At 44.5% G+C, this 21,980-nt stretch overlaps 2 protein-coding genes across 2 annotated transcripts in view; one reads left to right on the top strand and one right to left on the bottom strand.

Annotated features, from left to right (window-relative positions):
• The window catches only part of MAP3K15 (mitogen-activated protein kinase kinase kinase 15), a 129,047-nt gene extending 122,203 nt beyond the window's left edge, over positions 1 to 6,844 (top strand). Inside the window, exons 23-29 of the mRNA XM_040468313.1 lie at positions 17 to 202; positions 835 to 940; positions 2,026 to 2,251; positions 4,536 to 4,648; positions 5,477 to 5,586; positions 5,677 to 5,753; positions 6,251 to 6,844. Of these exons, the coding sequence (XP_040324247.1) occupies positions 17 to 202; positions 835 to 940; positions 2,026 to 2,251; positions 4,536 to 4,648; positions 5,477 to 5,586; positions 5,677 to 5,753; positions 6,251 to 6,350 (918 nt within the window). The 3' untranslated portion in view covers positions 6,351 to 6,844. The remainder of the gene's footprint in view (positions 1 to 16; positions 203 to 834; positions 941 to 2,025; positions 2,252 to 4,535; positions 4,649 to 5,476; positions 5,587 to 5,676; positions 5,754 to 6,250) is intronic.
• PDHA1 (pyruvate dehydrogenase E1 subunit alpha 1) lies at positions 5,395 to 21,957 on the bottom strand. Its single transcript, XM_040468312.1, has 11 exons — positions 21,807 to 21,957; positions 16,631 to 16,690; positions 15,907 to 16,080; positions 14,823 to 14,949; positions 14,089 to 14,180; positions 12,623 to 12,715; positions 11,665 to 11,820; positions 11,422 to 11,493; positions 9,292 to 9,359; positions 7,738 to 7,846; positions 5,395 to 7,398 (listed from the first exon to the last, which is right to left on the bottom strand). Exons 1-11 carry the CDS (start codon positions 21,861 to 21,863, stop codon positions 7,234 to 7,236), a joined length of 1,173 nt encoding a protein of 390 aa, XP_040324246.1. The 5' UTR covers positions 21,864 to 21,957; the 3' UTR covers positions 5,395 to 7,233.
• Between the last annotated feature and the right edge of the window lie 23 nt (positions 21,958 to 21,980).

The raw sequence follows: 21,980 nt of genomic DNA, 5'->3' as shown, positions 1-21,980 counted from the left end.
CCCGGTTGGTGATCAGAGTTCAGAAGACTTGCATCTCTCAGCCGGCCACATCAAGCAAATAATTGGGATCCTGAGGGACTTCATCCGCTCCCCGGAGCACAGAGTGATGGCATCCACGATATCAAAGCTAAAGATGGACCTGGACTTTGACAGCTCGTCCATCAATCAGATTCATCTGGTACTGTTTGGATTTCAGGATGCTGTAAGTGTTCCGCCTGGCTCTAGAGAACGAGCTAGAAGGCAGGAAGCCCACTGAAGTGGCTCACAGCCGGGACCCTGGAGTTCAGTTACCATCTTCTCCCCTAGTCCCCATCTCTTCTGTGTACACCTGAATCCCTAGTTTCAGCAGTTCATTCTAAACACAGAATATGCAAGTACAGGTGAACGAGGGGATTGTATCTGGCCACTAAGAGCAGGAGTGTAGGACTTGGGAACAAGTGGCATCTACCAGCTGAGTAGGCATGGGGTTTAAGCTTATGTGTCTGTGCAGACAGATGTGAGTTGCTCCAGGCGTGAGACCGTGTCTGGTCCAGCTTTGTGTCCCACGCCCCCAGCGAAGAGCCTGACTTTTCATAGGTGCACCAGAAATACTCTACGAGTAAACAACAACGAGCCCGGTGCGGGAGATCCGATCACTGCACCCATCCCGAAGACCCGGCATGACTTAGGGTCAGCTTGGAGGGAGACCCAGTCCGGAGGGAACGTATGTCAGGTAGAGATGCAGGGCAGCACGGTTAACATTTTATCTCCGAGTAGAAGTAAACTAGAATTTGTAAGAACTCCTATTTCTTGGACGTACAGCAGACCAGAAATCTGGATTTTTGTGATTTATAGGTGAATAAAGTTTTGAGGAACCATTTAATTAGGCCCCACTGGATGTTTGCGATGGACACCATCATCCGGCGAGCGGTGCAGGCTGCGGTCAGCATTCTCATCCCGGGTAAGCATGCCGCCTTCGTGGTCCAGGGCGGGCTCAGGCCATGGGCGAGGTCACACGTGTGCTCCGCGCTCAGCAGTGGTTTTCTCCTTCCCATCTGGGCAGTATACTTCCCTGCAATTCAGCGAACGCTAGCAACTTCTCGAGCCATACTTCTGTGTCCCCTACCCATAACCAAGGAGACTGCACAGAGCCAAAACTTGTCATCGGAGAGGGAGCCCTGGGCCTGAGGGCCGGGATCCCGCAGTGCCCCCCGCCTTCACTCAGGAATGCCTACTGGTGGCTTGATGGTGCCTACTACGGGCTCCGTCTCCTGTCAGAATCATCATGGGGTAGCTCTAGAAATCTTTGGCTTTTTTTAAGTTGCTTTCTTCAGTTAGAGACAGCGTGAATGGGTGAGGGGCAGAGACAGGGAGAATCCCAAGCAGGCTCTGCTCGGTCAGCACAGACCCCGCCGCGGGGCTTGAACTCATGAAACCAAGATCATGACCTAAGCTGAAGTGGACAGTCACATGCTTAACGAGCCACCCAGGGGCCCCAGTTTTTGGCTTTTGTACCTCTCATTTGTCATTTGTGAAGCCACAGAGCCGCTTAATAACCAAGTTCTCTCTCCTGCCGTGACTTCATCCTCCGAGAGGGGGAGGCTCTGCGCCTCTCGTGTTGACATTGCCGCTTCGTCTCTTGACTTTGCTCCCTCCCTGTCATGTCCTCTCCTGCCTGGTTCTCATTAAACCCCAGGACTTCCATCACTCCCCACTCCAAGCGGGCACCTTTTCTGTAGTAGAACCACCCAGGGCAGGCCAGGTTGGAAGCCTGGTTGCACCTCTGTAAAGCCATCCTTGGCTAACTAACTTAACGTCATTCAGCCTCAGTTTGCTCATCTATAAACTGGCCGTGAGCATCTTTTCACTGCTGAGAACGGAGTAACGTCTCCACCCCATTTATTTATAACGTCAGCAGTCCTCTGATGGAGCACTGCCTTGCTGGGCCAGCCTCCGAACACTCCCGTTCGCTGGCATAAGGACAGAAGCTCCACTGAGCCCTGGCCTTGTGTCACCACGGTCCTTTCTCCTTCCGTCATTTCACAGAGCTCCGAGCCCACTTCGAGCCCACGTCAGAGACCGAAGGGGAGGAGGAGGACCCAGATGAGGTGGAGGACGACTCTCCCCCCGCAGACCTGCCCGGGAGTGAAGGGCACACGGCATACCGAGGGAGCAGCCCCCCGTCAGCGGGCGCCCCAGAGCCGCAGCCCCAGCAGCTCCACCACCGGCACCTGAGCCTCCAGCTGGGCCAGCTCAGGCAAGAAACCAACAGGTGGGCAGGGGTGGGACAGCGACCTGGGCCAGGAAGGTTATCACTCTGCTTGCCTGAGGGTCTCGGAAAAGCATCTTCACCAACAAAGTGGGCAAGGGGGCGGTCTCAGCTTCAACTGGGGGAGAAAGCCTCCCCTTCTTTAACGTTAGGAATCAGAGAGCTGCGATGCCTTGCCACCAGGCACAGAGCAATCAGCCGTGCCGAAGGCACCAGCATCTGGGGAGTTTTTTTCTGTCTCTTCACCAAGGTGAGCCCCCTGGCATGGTGTGTGGGTTCGGCAGAGAGCAGTGGACAGCTGCAGCCTGCCCCTACGGACGTAGCCAAGCCAGGGGTTGGTGTCCCATAACCCTGACCCTGCAGAAGTTTACCCTCCTCTCTTTGAATCTCTTCCGTGTGATTTGTCAGAATTAGCCGGCAGGCATTCGTGGCCTTCTTTCCCAGCCAGGGGACCCTGGCATTGGTGTGAGGTACCCCCGAGAGAGCTGGTCTGTTTTGTTCACTTCCTGGCACATAGTAGATATTCGAAAATATTTGTCAAATGAGTAAAATGAGTCCCGTTTGCCCTGGGTAATCACATCAGTAGACCTATAAAGGACAGAACCCACGGGCAGAGCAAATGAGTTGGTCCTGGTTCCAGATGATGCCTTGTTGCCATATGATCACTACTAATGCCAATTAATACTTGACGAGGAGATATGGTATCAGCTATCCATATTTTGGAAGAAACATTGTATACACTCCAGGGATCTCTGAAGTTTGACCTTAGGCAGATCTAATCACTTCTTTTTAGAGACCTAGAGGGTTTTGTTTTCATTTTTTTAAGCTTATTTATTTTGAGAGAAAGAGTGCAAGTGGGGAGGGGCAGGGGGAGAGAGAATCCCAAGCAGGCTCCACGCCATCAGCACAGAGCCTGACGTGGGGCTCGCTCCCACGAACCGTGAGCAGACATCAGGAGTCGGACCCTTACTGACCGAGGCACCCAGGCGCCCTGAGACTGGAGTTGTAGTTACTAGGTAGCGGTAGCAAAATTGTGAAAGCTTTTAAAATATGACACCTGTGGAAGCTCGTGATAATTAGCACCACTTTAAAATATTTTCTGGTGGGGCGCCTGGGTGGCTCGGTCGGTTGAGCGCCCGACTTCAGCTCAGGTGACGATGATCATGGCTTGTGAGCTGGAGCCCCACGCCGGGCTCTGTGCCGACAGCTCAGAGCCTGGAACCTGCTTCTGATTCTGTCTCCTTCTCTCTCTGCCCCTCCCCCACTTTTCCTCTGTCTCTCCCTCTCAAAAATAAATGTAAAAAAAAATTAATAAAAAATTTTCTGGTAAGGTTTATAATTACTAAATTCCTAAAATGTTACATATGGGCTCAGTGGCTCTTCATCTACACTGCTGATAGTCCTTCTGTTACTTTGCAGTGTCAGTAGAATTAGTAATGACAGCAGCCGACTACAGATGGCAGACAAGCATGCCCTCCCTCGGTAGCACGCCTGTCCCTACAGCATGGAGATGCCTTAGCTGCTGTCAGGTAGAGCACGAGGATGGCACCTCCCACCCAGAGTGGCGTGGCCTGGAGGCACCTGGTCTGTCCTGAGTGGGAGGCCAGCCCCTGTGAAGCATTTAGCAGTCACTGGTCCCACAGACGTCTGGAGCTGTATTCCTCCCGCTTGAGGGGGTCTTTTTGCCGGCTCCCTCCCACCACTGTCCATCAGAAGCAGGGGCACCCGGGTGGCTCAGTCGGTTGAGTATCCAACTTCGGCTCAGGTCATGATCTCAGTTTGTGAGTTCGAGCCCCACATCGGGCTCGCTGCTTTCGGTGCGGAGCCTGCTTTGGATCCTCTATCCCCCTCTGTCTGCCCCTCCCCTGCTTGCACGTGCTCTCTCGCTCTCAGAAATAAATATTAAAAAAAGAAGCAGCAGGGTTTCTAGCTCCTTGGCCTCCTCCCCAGAGGAGAAAGAGCCTGAGAACTAGTTTCAGCAACTTGATCTGACGCAGGGAGACAAGTTGTAATCATCAGATCCTTCCTGGCTGAGTTTACCGATCACCCTCAGGTTATCTTTCTGGTTCCTGATAGGTTTTGAGACAAAATAGACCCATGCCCTGAGTGCTGGTCTTTTTTTTCAAAGGGAGGAAACACAAGGTAGGTGCCCAGGTACAGGCTGCAACCAGATTGTTGGGACTGTGTAATTTTTTTTCAACCTGTAAGGTTCAACAAATGTTTGTGAATTGAACTGAATTGAATGATGTTAGGCTCTCTCTGGATAATGGCTTGTTTGTTTAACCAGACTTTTGGAACACCTAGTTCAGAAAGAGAGAGAGTACCAGAATCTTCTACGGCAAACGCTAGAGCAGAAAACTCAAGAATTATATCATCTTCAGTTACAGTTCAAATCTAATGGTGAGTAATTTTCCACTTGCTCTGACTTGGGGGAGCGAGACCACTGAAAACCTGCCTAACGGTCTAGTCAGTCTTGACACTGCTGCAGTTATTCTCTATGAAACCAGCAAGCACTCCAGTAGATTCTGGAATACTAATCAACGATAAAAAGGAACTGCCGGTACATTCAAAAACACAGATGAATCACAAATGCATTATGCTAAGTGAAGGCAGATTCAAAGGCTACACACTAGGACTTCCTAAGTATGGAATATTTATATATGCACTACTCTGTTAAAGGCAAAACTACAGGGACAGAAAACCAATCAGAATGGGGGCAGGGAGGGGACGGATTATTCAAGGCCACAACAACTTTTTGGGGTGATGAAAATGTCTTACCGCATACCTAAACAGGGCGATTTACTACCTACCTTCTGAATTCATTGTGTGCCTACAAAAGGGCTACAGCTGCCTCTTGGAATGTAGAATGGATAGGCTCTGGTACAAAAATCTCAATACTGAATTGTTTCCTCCTTTGATTTCCAGTGCAGATAAGGATGGGATTCCTTACAAAAGGCATTTTAAAGACTAGAATAAGCATTTAAAGTGGTAGACCTATAGCATATCAAATTCCAAAGAAGGAAAATCACCCTTACCTGTGGTTCCTTTAATCTCTGGAAAGTGAAGCCAATAATTGTGTGATGTTGTGCACTGTGGACTAGAGCTGCTAAGACAGGTTTAATGAATTAATTTGCTTTCAAGTCACATTTACGTTCTGGAATAGTTTATTTCATCCAACTTATCTTTGCAGAATTAATATACAACAAAACAAATCTCTCATCGTTGCAGATACTCCAGAGAACCCAGCATCCCCACCTGGGTCTCATGGGCAGAAAACAGATAAAGAGCTTGTAGACTGGTTACAAGAGAAAGGAGCAGATGCGAGTACAATAGAAAAGGTAAATTTGTAACAAAAAAACATTCCTATGCTGTAATAATAACAAATAATAATAGCAGCTTAGCTCTTATGTATTTGATGTCTGTTTCAGATTGTTGAAGAGGGTTATACACTTTCTGATATTCTAAATGATATCACTAAGGAAGATCTAAGACACCTTAGACTACGGTAAGAATGGCTTCAAAACACTAACAGAAAATGACTTTTTTTGCTTATGCTTTTAAATAAAGCAGTAGAAAACAAAGGGCTGTTAACTTTCCCCCTTCATTGAAATTAATTTCCTATCTGGGTAGTGTGTTTTCTAAGCCACAATCTCAGCCCCCAACGCTGGAGGTTTCCTAGGATCCGGTTGCGTATGAGTCAGAAAGAGGGAGGGGAAACACAAAAGCTCTCCCCCTCCCATCTTCTGCCATCCATGCGCCATCCAACCCTTTTTATTCTCTAGCAACCTGGCATTCCTGCACATACCTCGCAGGTCACGTCCCCTTCCTACTGGGCACAAATACAAGAGGACGTATCTTTAAGTTACGAACTGCATTTTGGCAAATCTAGACAAGTCTAGAATTACTTAACATAGCTTTTGACATAAGAGCTACCCAGGTATTTGGTGGGGTTTTCAACTTCTTTTCTTACCACTCTAAAAAAGACTCTGGATTGTTTCCTAGTGGCGGTCTCCTCTGCAGGCTCTGGACAGCAGTCTCCCAGTACAGAAGAAAGGCTCAGGGGTCCCTGGCCTCCCAAGATGAGGCTGAAACTGTCGGCTAAGCCAGGGAATAGAGGGAGCCAAGAGCTGTCATCTTTGTTTAAACTTCTGTTAACCTGACATGAATTTCACCGAGTTTACACAAGGAAACCACCACTATTTAAGACCTTGAAGTTTTAAAGACTTACAGAAACGGGATGGGTTTTTTAAACGTGTTGTTGACTTATCAACATGTTTTAAAGGTGAGTGGAACCTTAGCATTGTGAGAACAGTGACTGAACCCTAATTTTAACATCCCAGAATAGTATGGCGTTCTTAAAAACGGATGAAAATTCCGTACACCCTATAGCACTTACTGGAAAGCAGGCTGGCATCACTGTTCTAGACCATGGGGTACTTACAAGATTAAAATGTTAAGAATATGCCTTCTGTTTGATACTGAATGTACATAGAAAACTATGTTTTGTATTTAATATATAAATGAAGAGGTCTTATTTAAAAATGGAATTGTCCTTCTATACCCTGCCTGGATATAATAAATATTGCGTTTTATTGAGCAGTGGTCAGTGTGAATCGGCTTCAGCCTCCACACGCACACGTGCCACTACAAGGGTCCAGGGAATGATCCTACTCCCCTCGACTGATGGCAGAGTTGGACAGGTAGAAATGGCCATTTTTCACTTAATGTATACGATTTAGCAAATACTTCTCAATTATTAAAAGAAATAGAACTATTTTAAGTCTAAAATACCCTTTGTAACTTTCACACTAAATACTTAGGTGTGCAATAACGTCTTTCAACGCAACACTATACAAAACACATGCAATTACTATCTTAGCCTACATCCTTTCTTTTTATGGGTTTTTCTTGCTTAATGTTAAAAGTGGAGAACACAGAGTCCCTTACAGTTGAAAGTATCACCATCCGTGATGTGCAGTTTCCCTTTAACTGATGGACTTAAACTTGATCCACTGATTTGCACCCCGAACTTCAAAAGGTGGGTCGCTGCTGTAAATGTGATAGCCTAGTTCTTCCAAAGGCGGTTCAGGATCAGCGGTGGCAAACTGGGCAGCATCCTCAATCTCTTTCCTCACTTCAACATCAATTTCCTAAAAATCAGATTATAGTTGAGGAGGTTTTTGAACACACAGCAGCTTAGGTACCAACTAGCTCTACCTGGAACCTGTTGCTAGTATACAAGTGCTAACAGTTGCTATTTTTGAAGGTGATGATTGTTTTTTTAAATTTTGGAACATTTATGAATTTAACATCCAAAGTCTATTTTTAGGGAAAAAAGAATGGTGCTACCGGGAGGGTTAAAGCTTTTGCAAATACGACTGATTCATGTGCTGTGAAACCTTCCCATTTACGGAGGCAGTTCCCCCAGGAGCGGCAGCTTTCTGTGTGCAGAAAAACGCGTTGCCCAGAAAGGAGAGCAGAGAGCCTACCTTTAATTCTTCAACACTGGCCAGGTTGCTGTTCACCATTCTATCCTTGAGAAGCATAATAGGGTCACTCTTACTTCTTACTTCCTGAATCTCCTCTCGTGTACGGTAACTACAGGGAGGCAAACGAATAGGTAAGAACATTTCCGGTACAGCAAAGACCGTTCTGTGAAATACAGATGTATGTTTCTGACCGGGAGCACAGCAATACCTCTGTCACTGTGGGAACAGTGCAATTCTACTTTCAAAATACAAGAACCCCACCTCTAACACTTCTGTTAAGAGCTGCTTCGTGTCTTTGACAGGAAACTCTACCCTGGCACTTCCCCCGGCTTCTCGGGCGGTCTGACAACAGGGGCCAAGCCTTTATTTGCTTCTTGGCTCTAGATGAAGGGTAGGAAGGACGGGGTAGAGCCTCTTTATGTGCCCACCGTCCCACCCTTCTGAGCTTCTACATTTGATGTGGGTGGGGAGAACTACAGACTGTGAGGCAGAATGCCAAGCAGGAAGCAAACGTGAAGACCCCAGAGAAGCGTGGCCAGCAAACCCTCAGACAGGTTTTCCAATCCCTCTTCTATGATACAGCTGACCCCTGAACAACGTGGGGGTCAGAAGCACCAACTCCCCATACACCCCGTAGAAAATCTGCAAATTTTGACTCCCCCAAAAAACACATTTTGTACATGCGTATTATATTCTTAATGTAAACTAGAAAAAAGTGTTAAAATCAGAGAACAAAAATACCGTTCTGTAAGAAATGGACCCATGCGGTTCAAACCTGTATCGTTCAAGGGTCAACTGTACTTCCTTGTCCTAAGTCACATATAACCCCACAAGGAAGGGCTCTGCCGTTTTTTGCAAACACCAAGGACATTTTTCCCACTTGCTCTTTATAACGTTTTCCCTTAGAACTCCAATCTACTCCAAGGCTTGTCAGGGCTTACTCTGACTAAATCTACTTCTTTTAACTGTGTCACACACTGGGATGGCAGCGTTACATGCCAGAATTACTAAATCGACAAGTAAAACTATCTTCCTACCATAACCTACCTCTCACTGATAGATTTCAACATGTTGAATACCCCACGTGCCAGGTGGCCTCACTCCACACCAGCTTTTCAAATTCCGAGTCTTCATGGGGGTAGTGCCTACAAAAGCTACATGCCCCTAAATACATAAACTCTCCATACCGTCGACCTGTTTTATGCAATGATTTCTCTCTGCAGTTTTTTTTAAAGGGGCCCGAGCTCCCAATGGAGACACAAAGTCACATGCTCTACCAACTGAGCCAGCCCGGTGTCCCCCTCTGCAATTTTTTTTTATTGCTGCTCTTGCTAACAAGAGCGTAGTGCATGCTGTGTATTATAGGCATTTTCAGAATGCTTCCAGGCAAAGACTCCTATAACTACTTTACTTGATGTCAACTAATTCACCGCATGAAGCCCACTGGTGTCTGGCTTCCGAAGCAAAGGCAGAAATGTTTGCTTTTTCATGTGAGTAGCCACACACAAAGCCCAGCCACTTGGGACACCACACCCAGATTTCCCCTGACCGTACCTGACACCAGGGTCACTCATGCTATGTCCGTGGTAGCGGTAAGTCTGTAGCTCCATCAGTATGGGCCCCTAAAACAGAACCCAGTAGAGACTGAGATGATGGGCACAGCATATCCTTTCAGAATCAAAGATCTTCTCGTCGATCTGTAAATTGGCTGAGTCGTCAAGAATTCCTATTACCTGACGTAGCTGTTCTCATTTCTAATACCTGTGTATTCCGTTTCATCCTTCTTTTTTTTTTTTTTAATGTTTGTTGAGAGAGGGAACACAAGCGGGGGAGCAGCAAAGACACAATGTGAAGCAGGCTCTGAGCTGTCAGTGCAGAGCCCGATGCGGGACTCAAACCCATGAACCATGAGACCGTGACCTGAGCCAAAGCCGGATGCTTAACTGACTGAGCCACCCAGGTGCCCCTCTCCTCCTCATTCTTAGGAACTTACTGGAATCCAAAAGGCATTTAACATGTTATAGAGCCCACTGATCTTAATCATTTTATTAGCATGGTATAAGATATATATATAAGAATCCTATGAAACAGCTGAGATTTAATGAAGAAAAACCTATTAGCAGTTATGACACCAAGGGGGAGGGTGTCAGTTTATCTCATCTAGTTTTCCCCCTCAGTCACAGAGGACATGATCTACAAACATTTGGATCCTTTTAGAAAGCTAGAGAAAAACATGAACCTAAGATCTCACAGAATAAGACTAAAAGCAAACCTGTATGTGCTGGAAAGTACAGAAGGCAGAAGAACTAAAGCTAGGCTGGGTAGGTGAATCTCCTCCCCCCATTTCACGCAGTGTTTCAGAGGGGCTGGCGACCAATCCTGCTGCACATGGATCTGGCGAGTGTGTGACAAAGACGGCAGTCATGGACAACATCTGCTGTTTAACCCTGCGACTCTGCCGGCCAGCCTGACCACCCCTAGGACACCTTCCTCCTGCTACGCCAGCCCCCTTCCAGAAGACGAGGTTGAACACTGAGGGGGAGAGGATGGATCTAGGATCCCCGGGCAGTTTGGGTGCGGTAGTTCAAGTGCCTGGGGTCCGATCTGGGCTGTGGCGTACAGCAGCTATGTACCCTTGACTGCTCTGCGCCTTAGGTTCCGGTCAAGAGTTGTGCCGATGAACACATGAGAAGTAGTTACTGCATCACCTGACCTACGTCAATTCCTCAGGAACGGTCACCTGTTCTTTCTGTTCTGTGTCATCCAGGAGCTACTGAGAAGCACAGTGGGTTGGGCTAAGGGGGTTTCTAGATTCCTCTAGTTCCAAGATCAGGCTGGGAAAGTCAACACATACCACAAACCGGTGATAACGTTTCTACATATGTTTGTACCCCACATATTCTTTCAGGAACTGGGGAAGAGGGGAATGATACCCACCTCCCAAGCCTGGACCTCTTCTAGTCTTGGGAGTCTGAATACAGACCGCTGAGCTCACTGCCACCTCAGTCATACTCTACATTTCCCCCTCTGCTCCACCCCCTGCCCCACTAGCATCACAGCTGTCCGAATCTTACCACACAGGGGAGGTCACTGAAAGGTCAACCCTAAGGACATGCTTTCTGGGCTGTGCAACACCAACTTAGGGAGAACATCGTTCTTTCCACCAGCTCTGATGGCACCTTCGCCAACCTCACTGTTGCCCTCTTCCTCTACTGCTCTCCCTGAAAGGTCGAGATTCTCAACTGGAACAGGAAGACTAGGATTACACACTTGAACCATCATATGTAACTTAGAGAAGACAAGCTTACACTGAACACCTGTTATCCAAGCAAAGTTCTGTGCTGAGCACTGTGAGGGTCTCCAGTGTTCATTCGAGGGGCTTATGGAGGGGGTGGGTGGGTAGAGGTTGGAGGCAAACCACAAGGCAAAATGCTGAGGAAGCACTCAAAAGATTTGCCCTAAATGGAGGCAACGTGGGATCTTTCATTTCCCAAAAGGTGAGCTACCAAGACCACACTATTTACAAAGGGCCCCGATTCACTTGACTCTGCTTCTACTTTATACATAACCTCAACTACCAGCTACCCCTGAAGAGCTACGATAGACACACGGGAGGCATTCTTTTAACTTTAAGACAAGCATCAATAGAAATCTCTAGCCCACAGGCCTAAGAGAAAGCCTTACCTTTCCAGATCTACAGTAGGCGGCTGCAAACCTCGTCGCCTCCCGGACACACAGGATATCCATTCCATCTACCTGTTGATACACAGGAAAGGGGCAGAACATAAATCAACCTAAAACCATTTTATTTTTACAGGACCTATTTGTGCACTAAAAACCGAGAACGCTTCAACGTGTGTGAGATTGTCAAGGTCACGCACAGAGGCATCAAGGGGGTAGCCCTGGCTTCACACCAGATGTCCTTACCCTCAGCCCAGGAATGAAGTCACCTCTCTTGTAGTAATCCGTGCTGGCCGCTGCTCTCTCAACAGATGTTCCCATTCCATAGCGGTTATTTTCACAGATGAAAATACATGGCAATTTCCACAAAGCTGCCATATTGTAAGCTTCGAATATCTGACCCTGGAAGTATGTAGAAGAAGTTCAAATGGTTTCATTTTGCCATTTTTCTCTAGACTTCTTCATCATCCCCCGCAGCTGCCCTCTGACACAGAAGTTTTCACAAAACACGAAATGCCTCACCTTCCACAAACCAGCTTTTGAAACCAACGAGTGTGTGTTAGGGAAAGGCAGCAGCAAACATCTCTTTTTGCAACCCAAGGAAGGCACAAACCAAATACCACCACTTGTTAAGTGGGGTCAAGGCAGTAGTACGAAACACACTGGCTCTGTGGCTACCTGGTTTTATGCTTTATTGTAAATGCTAGGAGACCCGATGGATAACCAGAGTGAACCGGTGCCTGAGAATCAGCATCCAGAGCAGTGCCTCAGAGTATCGTGCATGGGCTGGTGATGACTCGGGCCATGACAGAAGTACAGAAAGAGTCGCGGCTCACAGACCGTGAGAGGAGTCTGACGATGCCAGGGCATCCAAGAGAATGAGTCTGTACGTTACGGTACTGATTGAAGAATTGGTTTGCAACGGGGTAAAATGTGAAAAGGTCTTTCAGCCGCTGAGCGTTTGTGAAGCACTGAGGTAGAGGCAAAGGAGAGTTCCCTCACAGGTGTGCCCGTACAAAGCGCTTGGTGAACAGGCCATGAAGTAAACCTTTAATCTGGCCATAAAACCAAGTTTTAGCTTTCCACGAATGGCTACTTCAACTAATAAGCAATATATTCTTTCTCTATCAATGAACTATGAACGTTCAACGCTTTAGTAATAAAACTGCAATGGTTATTAAAAACTTAAGAGGCATATACTCACTTGGTTAGCAGCACCATCGCCATATAAAGTCAAACAGACCTCATCCTTTCCGTTATACTTACAGGCCAGAGCAATCCCTGCTCCCAGGGGCACCTAATATTAAGGACAACCAAGAAAAGAACCACTGAGGTTTATATATACAATGGAATACTACTTGGCAATGAGAAAGAAGGAAATCCTGCCATTTGCAGCAACGTGGATGGAACTAGAGGGTATTACGCTAAGTCAGTCAGAGAAAAACAGATACCATATGTTTTCACTCATATGTGGAACTTGAGAAACTTAACAGAAGACCATGGGGGAGGGGAAGGGGAAAAAAATAGTTACAAACAGAAAGGGAGGGAGGCAAACCATAAGGTTGATGGGGGGGGTAGGGGAAAATGGGTGATGGGCATTGAAGAGGGCACTGGTTGGGATGAGCACTGGGTGTTGTATATAAGCAATGAATCAAGGGAATCTACCCCCAAAACCAAGAAGACACTGTATAGAATGTATGTTAGCCAACATCCCTCCATGAGGAGGGAAATTAATGCTCCGCATTTTAACTCCTGGCCAGAATTTAAGATAAAAATTACAGTGTCACTGCAAACTCCCTCTTCCACTGCTATCTCTAACTACTCCACCCCCATAATTACAAACTGGTAGAACAGCATGAATAATTCTCATTCTCTTTTAACCATGAAACAACATTTCTGCAAAGATTCCACTACTAAAGAGCCAAAACATGAAACCTAATTTTTTTTAACATATAATAGAATTTCATTAGAAAACAAACCAAACAATCTAGTTACATTTTTACACTGTTACTTCTTCACTATTCACTAACTGATGAGAACGAAGAGGACTACATAAGCAAGAAAGCTGGATTTATTTCTAACTAGGCCCCTAAGATCCTGATCACCTGCCTTTCCTTGTCAGACACTAGCATCAGCAGTCTACAGCTGGGAGAGGTAGGGCAAAGTGGATGTGACAAAGCAATCAATGTACTTAAATGGAAAAGGTGAAGGTACAGCTGTTACTACACACTCTTGCTTCTTTATAAAACCTGACAAATACCTAAAAGGAAGAATTTTAAATCACTGTCCAAACCTGTTTATTAACTGATCAAATGGTAGGCTATGAAGCAACAGGTCTTTTAAAAAACACCAGGCTCCCTGGGGCACCTGGGTAGCTCAGTCGGTTAAGCATCCGACTTCGGCTCAGGTCATGAACTCACGGCTCGTGGGTTTGAGACTCTGTGCTGACAGCTCAGAGCCTGGAGCCACCTTCAGATTCTGTCTCTCTGTCTCTGTCTCTCAAATATAAAATATAACCTAAAAACATAAAAATTTTTAAAAAAAGTACACCAAGCCCCCATAGTCCTAAAATACTTCAAGAGAACATTCTCTGGGGTGTGAAGATCTTTAAGACATGGTCTAAGGCCAAATCAAGGCAAGCATGCAATCCTCATCCTCATCTCGGGTCACCTGAGCTCCGACGATGCCGTTGCCCCCGTAGAAGTTTTTGGCATACATATGCATCGATCCGCCTTTCCCTTTAGCGCAACCTCCTCTTCGTCCTAGAAATGGCAGCATATACACATCAAAAACCAAATATACAAAAGAAAATCGCACGCCAAGTATTTACTGAGAGGGTCAACCATGGGGACTCACAGGCTAATTCAACTGTATAAGCACCCATCCCTCTATGCAAATACATGTTCCACTACATCCTTTCATGAACACCAATCCAGTCTCATGTCCTTGACCTTTATCCTTTAGACGTTATCATGATACCCTGGACTTTTTTTCCAGTTATAAACATCTTCTGATTTCCCCTACACTGGTACAATGAACAGTTCAAAAGTCAAAAGGGACATGAAAAAGATTCCTAGAATTTAAATTGCATACAATGAAATGCTCCTACCCCATTTACTTTCTATGACTGCTAGATTTCTACTGGCATGCTTGAGTGATCAACAGTATTCTGATTTTACGGAGCTAACATTTTTAAATTTCTACCTGAAGGACCAGATGACCTCAAAAACGGTCAGTTTACTCAAAAGCACAAGAGAGGTACCAGAGCACCAAAAGGAGAGGCTTTCTTTCTTTTTTTTTTTTAACTCAAAAAGGTTTTAATATTAAGTTGTAATAGCATCTTAATATGAGAGATCTGCAAAGTTATTTCAGTAATTTTTCTTTTTTGAAAATCAACAGCAAACCTGTAAGCTCTGCAAGAATTTCTCGGACAGAAAGTCCACGAGTAAAGGTGAAGCCATGAGCCCGATAGGCTGTGATAAGATGGTCTGTGGGATTTATGCCGGCCTCCAGGCCCACACAACAAGCTTCCTGCATTAAAAGAAGCAGCAGCAATGAGTCAATACAATTCACATTTCTAGATAAAAGAATCCCTAGAATATTAGGAAACATTTGGCCTAGCGGAACTCTTTAATAACCACAAAAAGAGCTCTATTTTTCATCACAAACAGAGTAGAGGGTAAAGCACAAGCCAGAAGCTGCAAACCGGCAATCCACAGATGTACAGTTTCAAGCCCATACAGTGATATGGAAAAAATCCCGAATTAGACATCAACATTAATATTGGGGGAATTTCATGTGAAAATCCAGACCTCTGTCTTCTCTAGAAGAAACAAACAACAAGAAGCACTAATCTCATATGTCCACATGGCATCAACCGGCTAGAACCAAGTTATGATGCCCCTGGTGGGCAGGGGGGCTGCCTGCTCAAGGTCACTACCAGTCCTAGTCACCGTTCTCTAGTTTTGTACAGCTGGCCTTCTTCACTCCTTTATTGCACCTAGCTAGTCCCCACAGTCATTTGAATTTGTAACCCTTGGCCTAAATCCACAAGACAAAAATCAAAATGAAAACCCTTCCCCCAAAAAGTATATCCAGTACAGGTGATCACAGTGCCATGTAAGGCACAGGGGCATGTGAAAAAATTCTCCAGTGTAAGCTTCATAGCAGGTCTTGGCATTCTCATCTTTACTCTGACAAGCCAGTCTCGAGTCCTTCTGATGCAAAAGGCAAGGTAAAAACCAGTAAATACAAACCATACTGAGGCACCTGGGTGGCTCAGTTGGTTGAGCGTCTCTTGATTTAGGCTCAGGTCTTGATCCCAGGGTCATGGGACCAAGCCCAGCAATGGGCTCTGTGCTGAATGTGGAGTCTGCTTGGGATTCTCTCTCTCTGCCCCTACCCCATGCTCTCTAATTAAAAAACCACAAAACAACCATAATTAAATTCCTAAATCTAACATGGTTTTATTACAAAACCACCACTTACCTGACCATCACACAAGTGACAAAAACCACGAATAATTTTCTGTTTATACAGCTGATCTGCCTTTAATTCCATTCGGCGAACAGTCTGCATCATCCTATAGTATTTGAGCCCATCCTCCCTGGTGAGTACCGTGGTGACAGGAGGGCCCTCTTCCAGTCGGTGAAGATCACATTTCTGAAATGGAATCAGACAGTTAACTTCCAGTTACTACAACATAAACACTGCCAACCCATTCTAAGATCTAATATCGCAACAATATTTAATTCAAAAAGCTGCAGAGGAGCACATTGGAAATGCTACATATTGCTTCTGACTCCTTAAATCATAAAGTTCACTGTGCAATGGGATGGAGTAGAAAAGAAATATTTCTAAGACGACTTTCACTGAGAACCCCTCGAAGTAAAAGGAGTTACAGGTTGAAAGACAAATTTTTAAAGAAGCACTCTATTCCTATTGAAATATTTTACTGAAACAACATTCTAAATTTTGGATTTTCAATTTTTTTAGGTCTCCCCCCTTCCCCCTCCCCAAAACACCAGCAAGCTGCTGAGCAAGAAAAGTGAATTCTAACTTTTGCTAAACTTCTCTGAACCTCTGACTCTAGAACATTTGGAAGAAAATGGTAAAAGAGCATGAATATCAAAATGTTCGATTTCAAAGGTAAAACTCTGTAACAAAGTATACCTGTGGAAATATTATTAACACAAAGCAAAACACCTCTTACCTTAATTTCAAATGTAGCATCATTTGCAAAATTACGGGATGCCACCAGCACTCTGCTTGCCTTGAAAGACCAAAATATACAAACATATCAGTACTTTTTATTTTTAGGTATTTTTGAAAGTCATTATTATTATTATTAACCAATTATCAGGATGCAGTCCTGGAATTTTCATAAGCCCCAACACATTCATGGGTTTATCTTCCTTTCTCTTCACTGTGTTGGGATCTTGTCTTCAAAATGATTCCATGCTTTGGCCAATGAAACATGATTATACACCCTTCCTGAAGGCAAACAGCAGAAACATAAAGGAGGAAAAAAAAGTCAAACCCATCTACTTAGCCATTTTGTTTCCAAAAAAATTACATTGAAAATATAATGGAGTTATTGGCCAACAGAAAAGACTAGACAATCTCTGGGCTTTGTTTATAGTTATACACTGAACAAGCTAAAGCTTTACTTTCAGAATTCTTCTTCAAATAAAACTGTGATTCCATTCCTACTTCAGGCAAACCACCATTCTATGAAATGGTTCCATAAAAAAAAAATATTTCAAACTATTCAAAGTATGAGATAAATATGTTTGTGAGACATGTACAAGACAAAAGAAAAGATACTTAGCACTCCCTGACTTACAAACAATGGACTTGACAGACATTTTATAATCTGAACAGCTTAGGTCTTCAGTAGGCTCTTCCTGAAGCCTCAGAAGGGAGAGATGTTCTCTGCAACAATGTTCCCTTCTTGATGTTATGGGTGGCTGTCACTGCTTGGGTGGTAAAAAGATGGGGGAAATGTTTCCTTTTCACTTTCGACTGAACATACCTGCTCACAGCAAAAATACTGCTAAGTGATGACCAAGGTCCAGACTGGACCACAAACATTTAACCAATTACTATTATTATATTAGTTTAGCCACATTCTGCCACGTTTTCACACGCTGATATGTAAAGTTACATGACTTCTCTTCATGGAGACTTGAAGCACATTCTTGACATCCCACAGAAAGTACCTGTGATGTGTTCCTACAGTGTGCCACCTTACCATCCAGCTTCTAGCACTGGACTTGATCTTGTTGAGAAGGGTAAAGACTAACCTGCTAAATGCACCTCCAAGTATACAAAAATCTATTATTTACTTATCTTTTCACCTATCAATATACCCTTATCTGATAAAGCCAACAAAACAATGACACTGCTGTAGGAAAAATGCCTCAACACTAGAAATAAATGCTTCAGTTACAGGTAGAGAGAGTCCATTAGTATACCCAGAATACGTGAAGAAAATTGAGGAATTTGGACAGAAGCTAAGAGGGGTGAGGTGACAAACTAATTTCTGGTAATCATGAAACGAACCTATTATTTTTGCCGGTTCACAAATACTGCTGTGGAGCCAGAAATATTTCTTGTAGTGCAAAATAAATTTCCAGATACAGCTACAGAAACTGTAGTCTTCAGAAATATTTAAAACTAGAGACCTTGGGGCAGCTGGGTAACTCAGTAGGTTAAGCATCCAACTCTTGATTTCAACCCTGAACCCACGGTTCAGTTCAGGAGTTTGAGCCCCACGTCGGGCTCTGTGCTTGACAGCACGGTGCTTGCTTGGGGTTTCTCTATCCCTCCTCCACTTGCACGTGCACATGTGCATGCTCCTTCTCTCAAAATAAATAAGTATTTTTAAAAATATATAAAACTAGAGACCTTGTGGAAATACTTTATTGTACACCTGAAACTAGTATTACTGTTCTCTGCAACATTTTTCCCTTCCTGATGTTTGTATGTTAACTGTATGTTAGCTGGAATTCAAATAAAAACTTAATAAAAGCAAATAAAACTAGAGACCAAACCAGCCAGTAACCAACCATACCGGTGAAGAGGTAAATTTTTCTTTCTCCATCTTAAAGTTGAAACCAAGAATGACAGAAAATTCTATATAATAAAGAGCAGGAAGGAAAGGCCAAAGATTATGACTGCCAGAAAGCTACTCATATATTTTCTCATCGTTTCATTATTATGAATCTCAAAAATTAGAGGAATCACTCATATAATGGGTAAAAGGAGCTGAGTTGAAGAAGCTGAAGTTAAAGAAGCTGAAAGTCCTATCAGAAGTCTGAGTATATAATAATTTGTAACTGTTGAGATTGCTGAAAAAATTACCTTTCATTTTCTCTGGAGAGCCATAAAAAGCTTCTCTGTTAAATGGGATTCCTCTTTGAGAGACCATGGACAAACCCATTCACATTAAAAATAAAAACTCTGAAGTTCTTAAATACATGGGAACCATTCAAGTGAAAGGGGAAAATGGTTCAAAACTTTCAGATTCTACAAGTGTAAATTAAAAATCTTACCTATTACCTAAAAAGCCAAAAGATTACTGGTAGTGAAATTCTCACAAAATAAGGGATCATATTGGAAATACAAACAGTAAGACAAAGAATAAAAATTTTAAATGCAATTTAATCTGTGAAATAACTGAAGACACTCAACCTCATTCAAAGATGAAATCACAGGTACTTAAGTAACTTAGGTTACCCTGGGCTCTCTACTTTCATTTTAGAGACTCTCATTTTGTAGAAGGTGCTAGCATCCAATTTCTAAAGGTTTTGTGGGTTGGTTGAAAGGTGGCAAGCCGAGAGAGAAGAGTGGAACAACATCCTAAGGCTTCCACCTAGGCCGGCCCCAGTAACCCCCGAGAAGTGAACATTGCAATAAATTACAGCAACATTTAAGATATTAATTCTACAAGATTAATTCTTTAAGATATTAATACTACATCTACTTCACACAATGAGTTTGTTAAAGGACAAATTCCTTACACTTCTTTGTATCACCTATGCTTGGAAACAGGTTGTTTCTGTCTTGATGGGAGTAACATCAGATATGCTTCATTTTAACGACACTGTTGGAAATCAAAGTGTCAAACCCAGAATCACTGGGAATGTGTGGCAAACTGTGCAACGAGAAACTTGTCCAGTTCATCTAACAATGATCTTTTCAGTGTTAAGAAGTATAGGTTCAAAGAAGAACATATACATCTATGATGATTCTAAAACACTTTGAACACTCTAAGCAACCTGTATTAACACAACTGAAACCTGATAAATAAGCACACTAGACCCAAGACCTTAAAGTACATTGAGCACTTTGAGGACATCTCATCAATTATTACAGTTTATGGAAACACTAATTACCTGATTCGCTCTGTCGCAGGGAGGAGCTATTAAACAGGGTTTCAGCCCACAGACACACATAATCCACGCTGAATAAACAATTCTTCAAAATATTTTTCTGTGCCTTAGTATAATTAATGCCACATATACAGGCATCAGGAGAAACATGCAAAATAGCCAAAAAGAGGGTTCAAAGTAAGGAGCATTAACTCTTTCACTGTCTCTCATCCTCAAGAATCTATTTCTGCTGTAATAATCTTTTCTCTCAATAAAAATTTGTGACTAAATGAAGTTATATTCCGCTCTGGTTTTATCCAGTTAACAAATCACTGTAACCCAAAATTCATTTCTATTTGATTTTTGAGGAGGCCAAAGTTTTATTGAGATGAAGTGCAATTTGCATTTCAGGCTAACGACTTGCCGGAAGACTGCAAAACACAACCAGGAGTATTTTGGACAGTTGAGTGAATGAGAGTCTGATATTAAATGACTTCTCTGTAGTCACAGAGAAACACAGGTGACAGTAATTTGAAAACTCACATACCAATTTTCCTCTTTCTGTAGAATATCACCAATTCTATCAAAGTTTTTCTTTTCTAATGCAACCCTTTAAATGTAACATAATACCGAACTAAGACCTTTATATAATGTTGAAAATACGTTTCTATTACTTACATTCAACTTAAAACTGCAGTTGTGGAGATTAAATAGCCTAGTGCCTGGCACTTGTTAAGAGATCGGTAAGTGTTGGTCGTATCATGTGATTTACAGAAATAACACTTAAATGTGCTTATCCTTCAGGTAGATCTGGTTACAATTACACGCTAATAACTGATTAACCAAATTGTGTTTTGTAGTCATTTCAGTCAATGGGATTCCCAGAAGGCTATATACTTCCTACCTTTCGATGATATCTGCCCATACTAAGCAGAAGTGCCACAAAGTCCTGGGAGAGTTACTAGAAGCTGAATTGCAAGGCAAGTTTGGCTACAGTTATACCCAGTAACACTACCTTCCACTACCTAAGAGGTCAAAATGGTTCAAGGTCTTAGGCACATCTAAGAGCTGGAGCCGCAGCCTCCAATCACCACTGCTGTTTTCTTTAGCTACTTTTACCCTAAGCGTACGTAAGGGGGAGGGCGGTTTCCTCTGGGTTCTGCTTGACTGCCTTTGAAGCAGCTGCCAAATAAAACCTCAACGTTTTAGGGGAAGGTTTGCGGGGGGAGCGGGGGGGGGGGTGCTTTCTGGTGAGCATGACCCGGTCTTAACCCTCCAAAGCTGAATGCAGGTGTTCCATAAATGTATACCCACTGGGCACTGAAATAACACTGAACACAGATGGCACCTACTATGTACCAGGCACTATTTGGAAAGGTTTACATACGTGTCACGCGTTTAAGCCTCACGACAACCTCATGGGGTAAGTACTCGTACGTATTATCTTCCCTTTAGAGATAGGGCAACTGAGCACCAGAGGTTTAAAAAAACTTGCCCAAGGTCACAGGGTTAGTGAATGGTGAGGCAGGTGTTTGAACACGACCAGTTTCCGGATTTCACACTCTTAACGTACTATACGGCCTCTCAGTCAAGAGGAATAAAATTAGGAAGACTGAAAATGAATGGGCAGGATCAACTGGAGACTCGAGGAAGCCCAAGGCCCCCTTTTCTGTCTGCAGTAAATGAACGGGCATTTCTGGAGCACACCAGCTTTAGCAGGCGCAAGGAGCCGCGGCTGACCTCCACGCGGACTTTGCAGAGCTCCCGTCCCCATTAACCGCCGAAGGGCCCAGTAGCCCCTTGTCCCGGAGTCGGAGCGGAATGCACGGTGCGAAAGCAAAAACAAAAGACCCGCGGCTCCCCGGACGCCCCGCAGCGCCCTAGGCGGCACCAAACAGCGCGCCCCGAGGCCCGGGCCGCCCTCCCGCGTTCTCCAGCGTCCGGCCCGCCTTGGACCCAGGCCCCGCCTCAGCCCCGCCGGTGCCCTACCCCGGGCCGCCCACGCCGCCTCACCGGCTTCTGGGCGACGCCCGACAACACGCGGGAGACAGCTGCGAGCATTTTCCTCATGGGTTGCCGGCAGAAGCGGCGACGACTACTCCCAACAACTCAAGCGCCGTGGCCCCGAACCCTCCAAGTCTCCTTCAGGCGCCCGGAGCGGAAGCCACGCCCTAACCGCTACGTGAC

Source organism: Herpailurus yagouaroundi, unplaced genomic scaffold (assembly GCF_014898765.1).
Source record: "Herpailurus yagouaroundi ecotype Mexico unplaced genomic scaffold, PumYag 67690, whole genome shotgun sequence".
NCBI classification, from domain to species: domain Eukaryota; kingdom Metazoa; phylum Chordata; class Mammalia; order Carnivora; family Felidae; genus Herpailurus; species Herpailurus yagouaroundi.
This window is presented reverse-complemented; position numbering and strand designations above follow the sequence as displayed.

Bases quoted from the DNA above. Each gene is read 5' to 3' on its own strand.
- PDHA1 (XM_040468312.1), bottom strand. From the start codon at position 21,863: ATGAGGAAAATGCTCGCAGCTGTCTCCCGCGTGTTGTCGGGCGTCGCC. The intron at 9,360-11,421 runs GTAAGGCTTTCT...GTTCTGTTTTAG, and splicing joins CCTACTGTAGATCTGGAAAG to GGGCCCATACTGATGGAGCT. The intron at 7,399-7,737 runs GTAGGCTCTCTG...TCTGATTTTTAG, and splicing joins CCAGTGTTGAAGAATTAAAG to GAAATTGATGTTGAAGTGAG.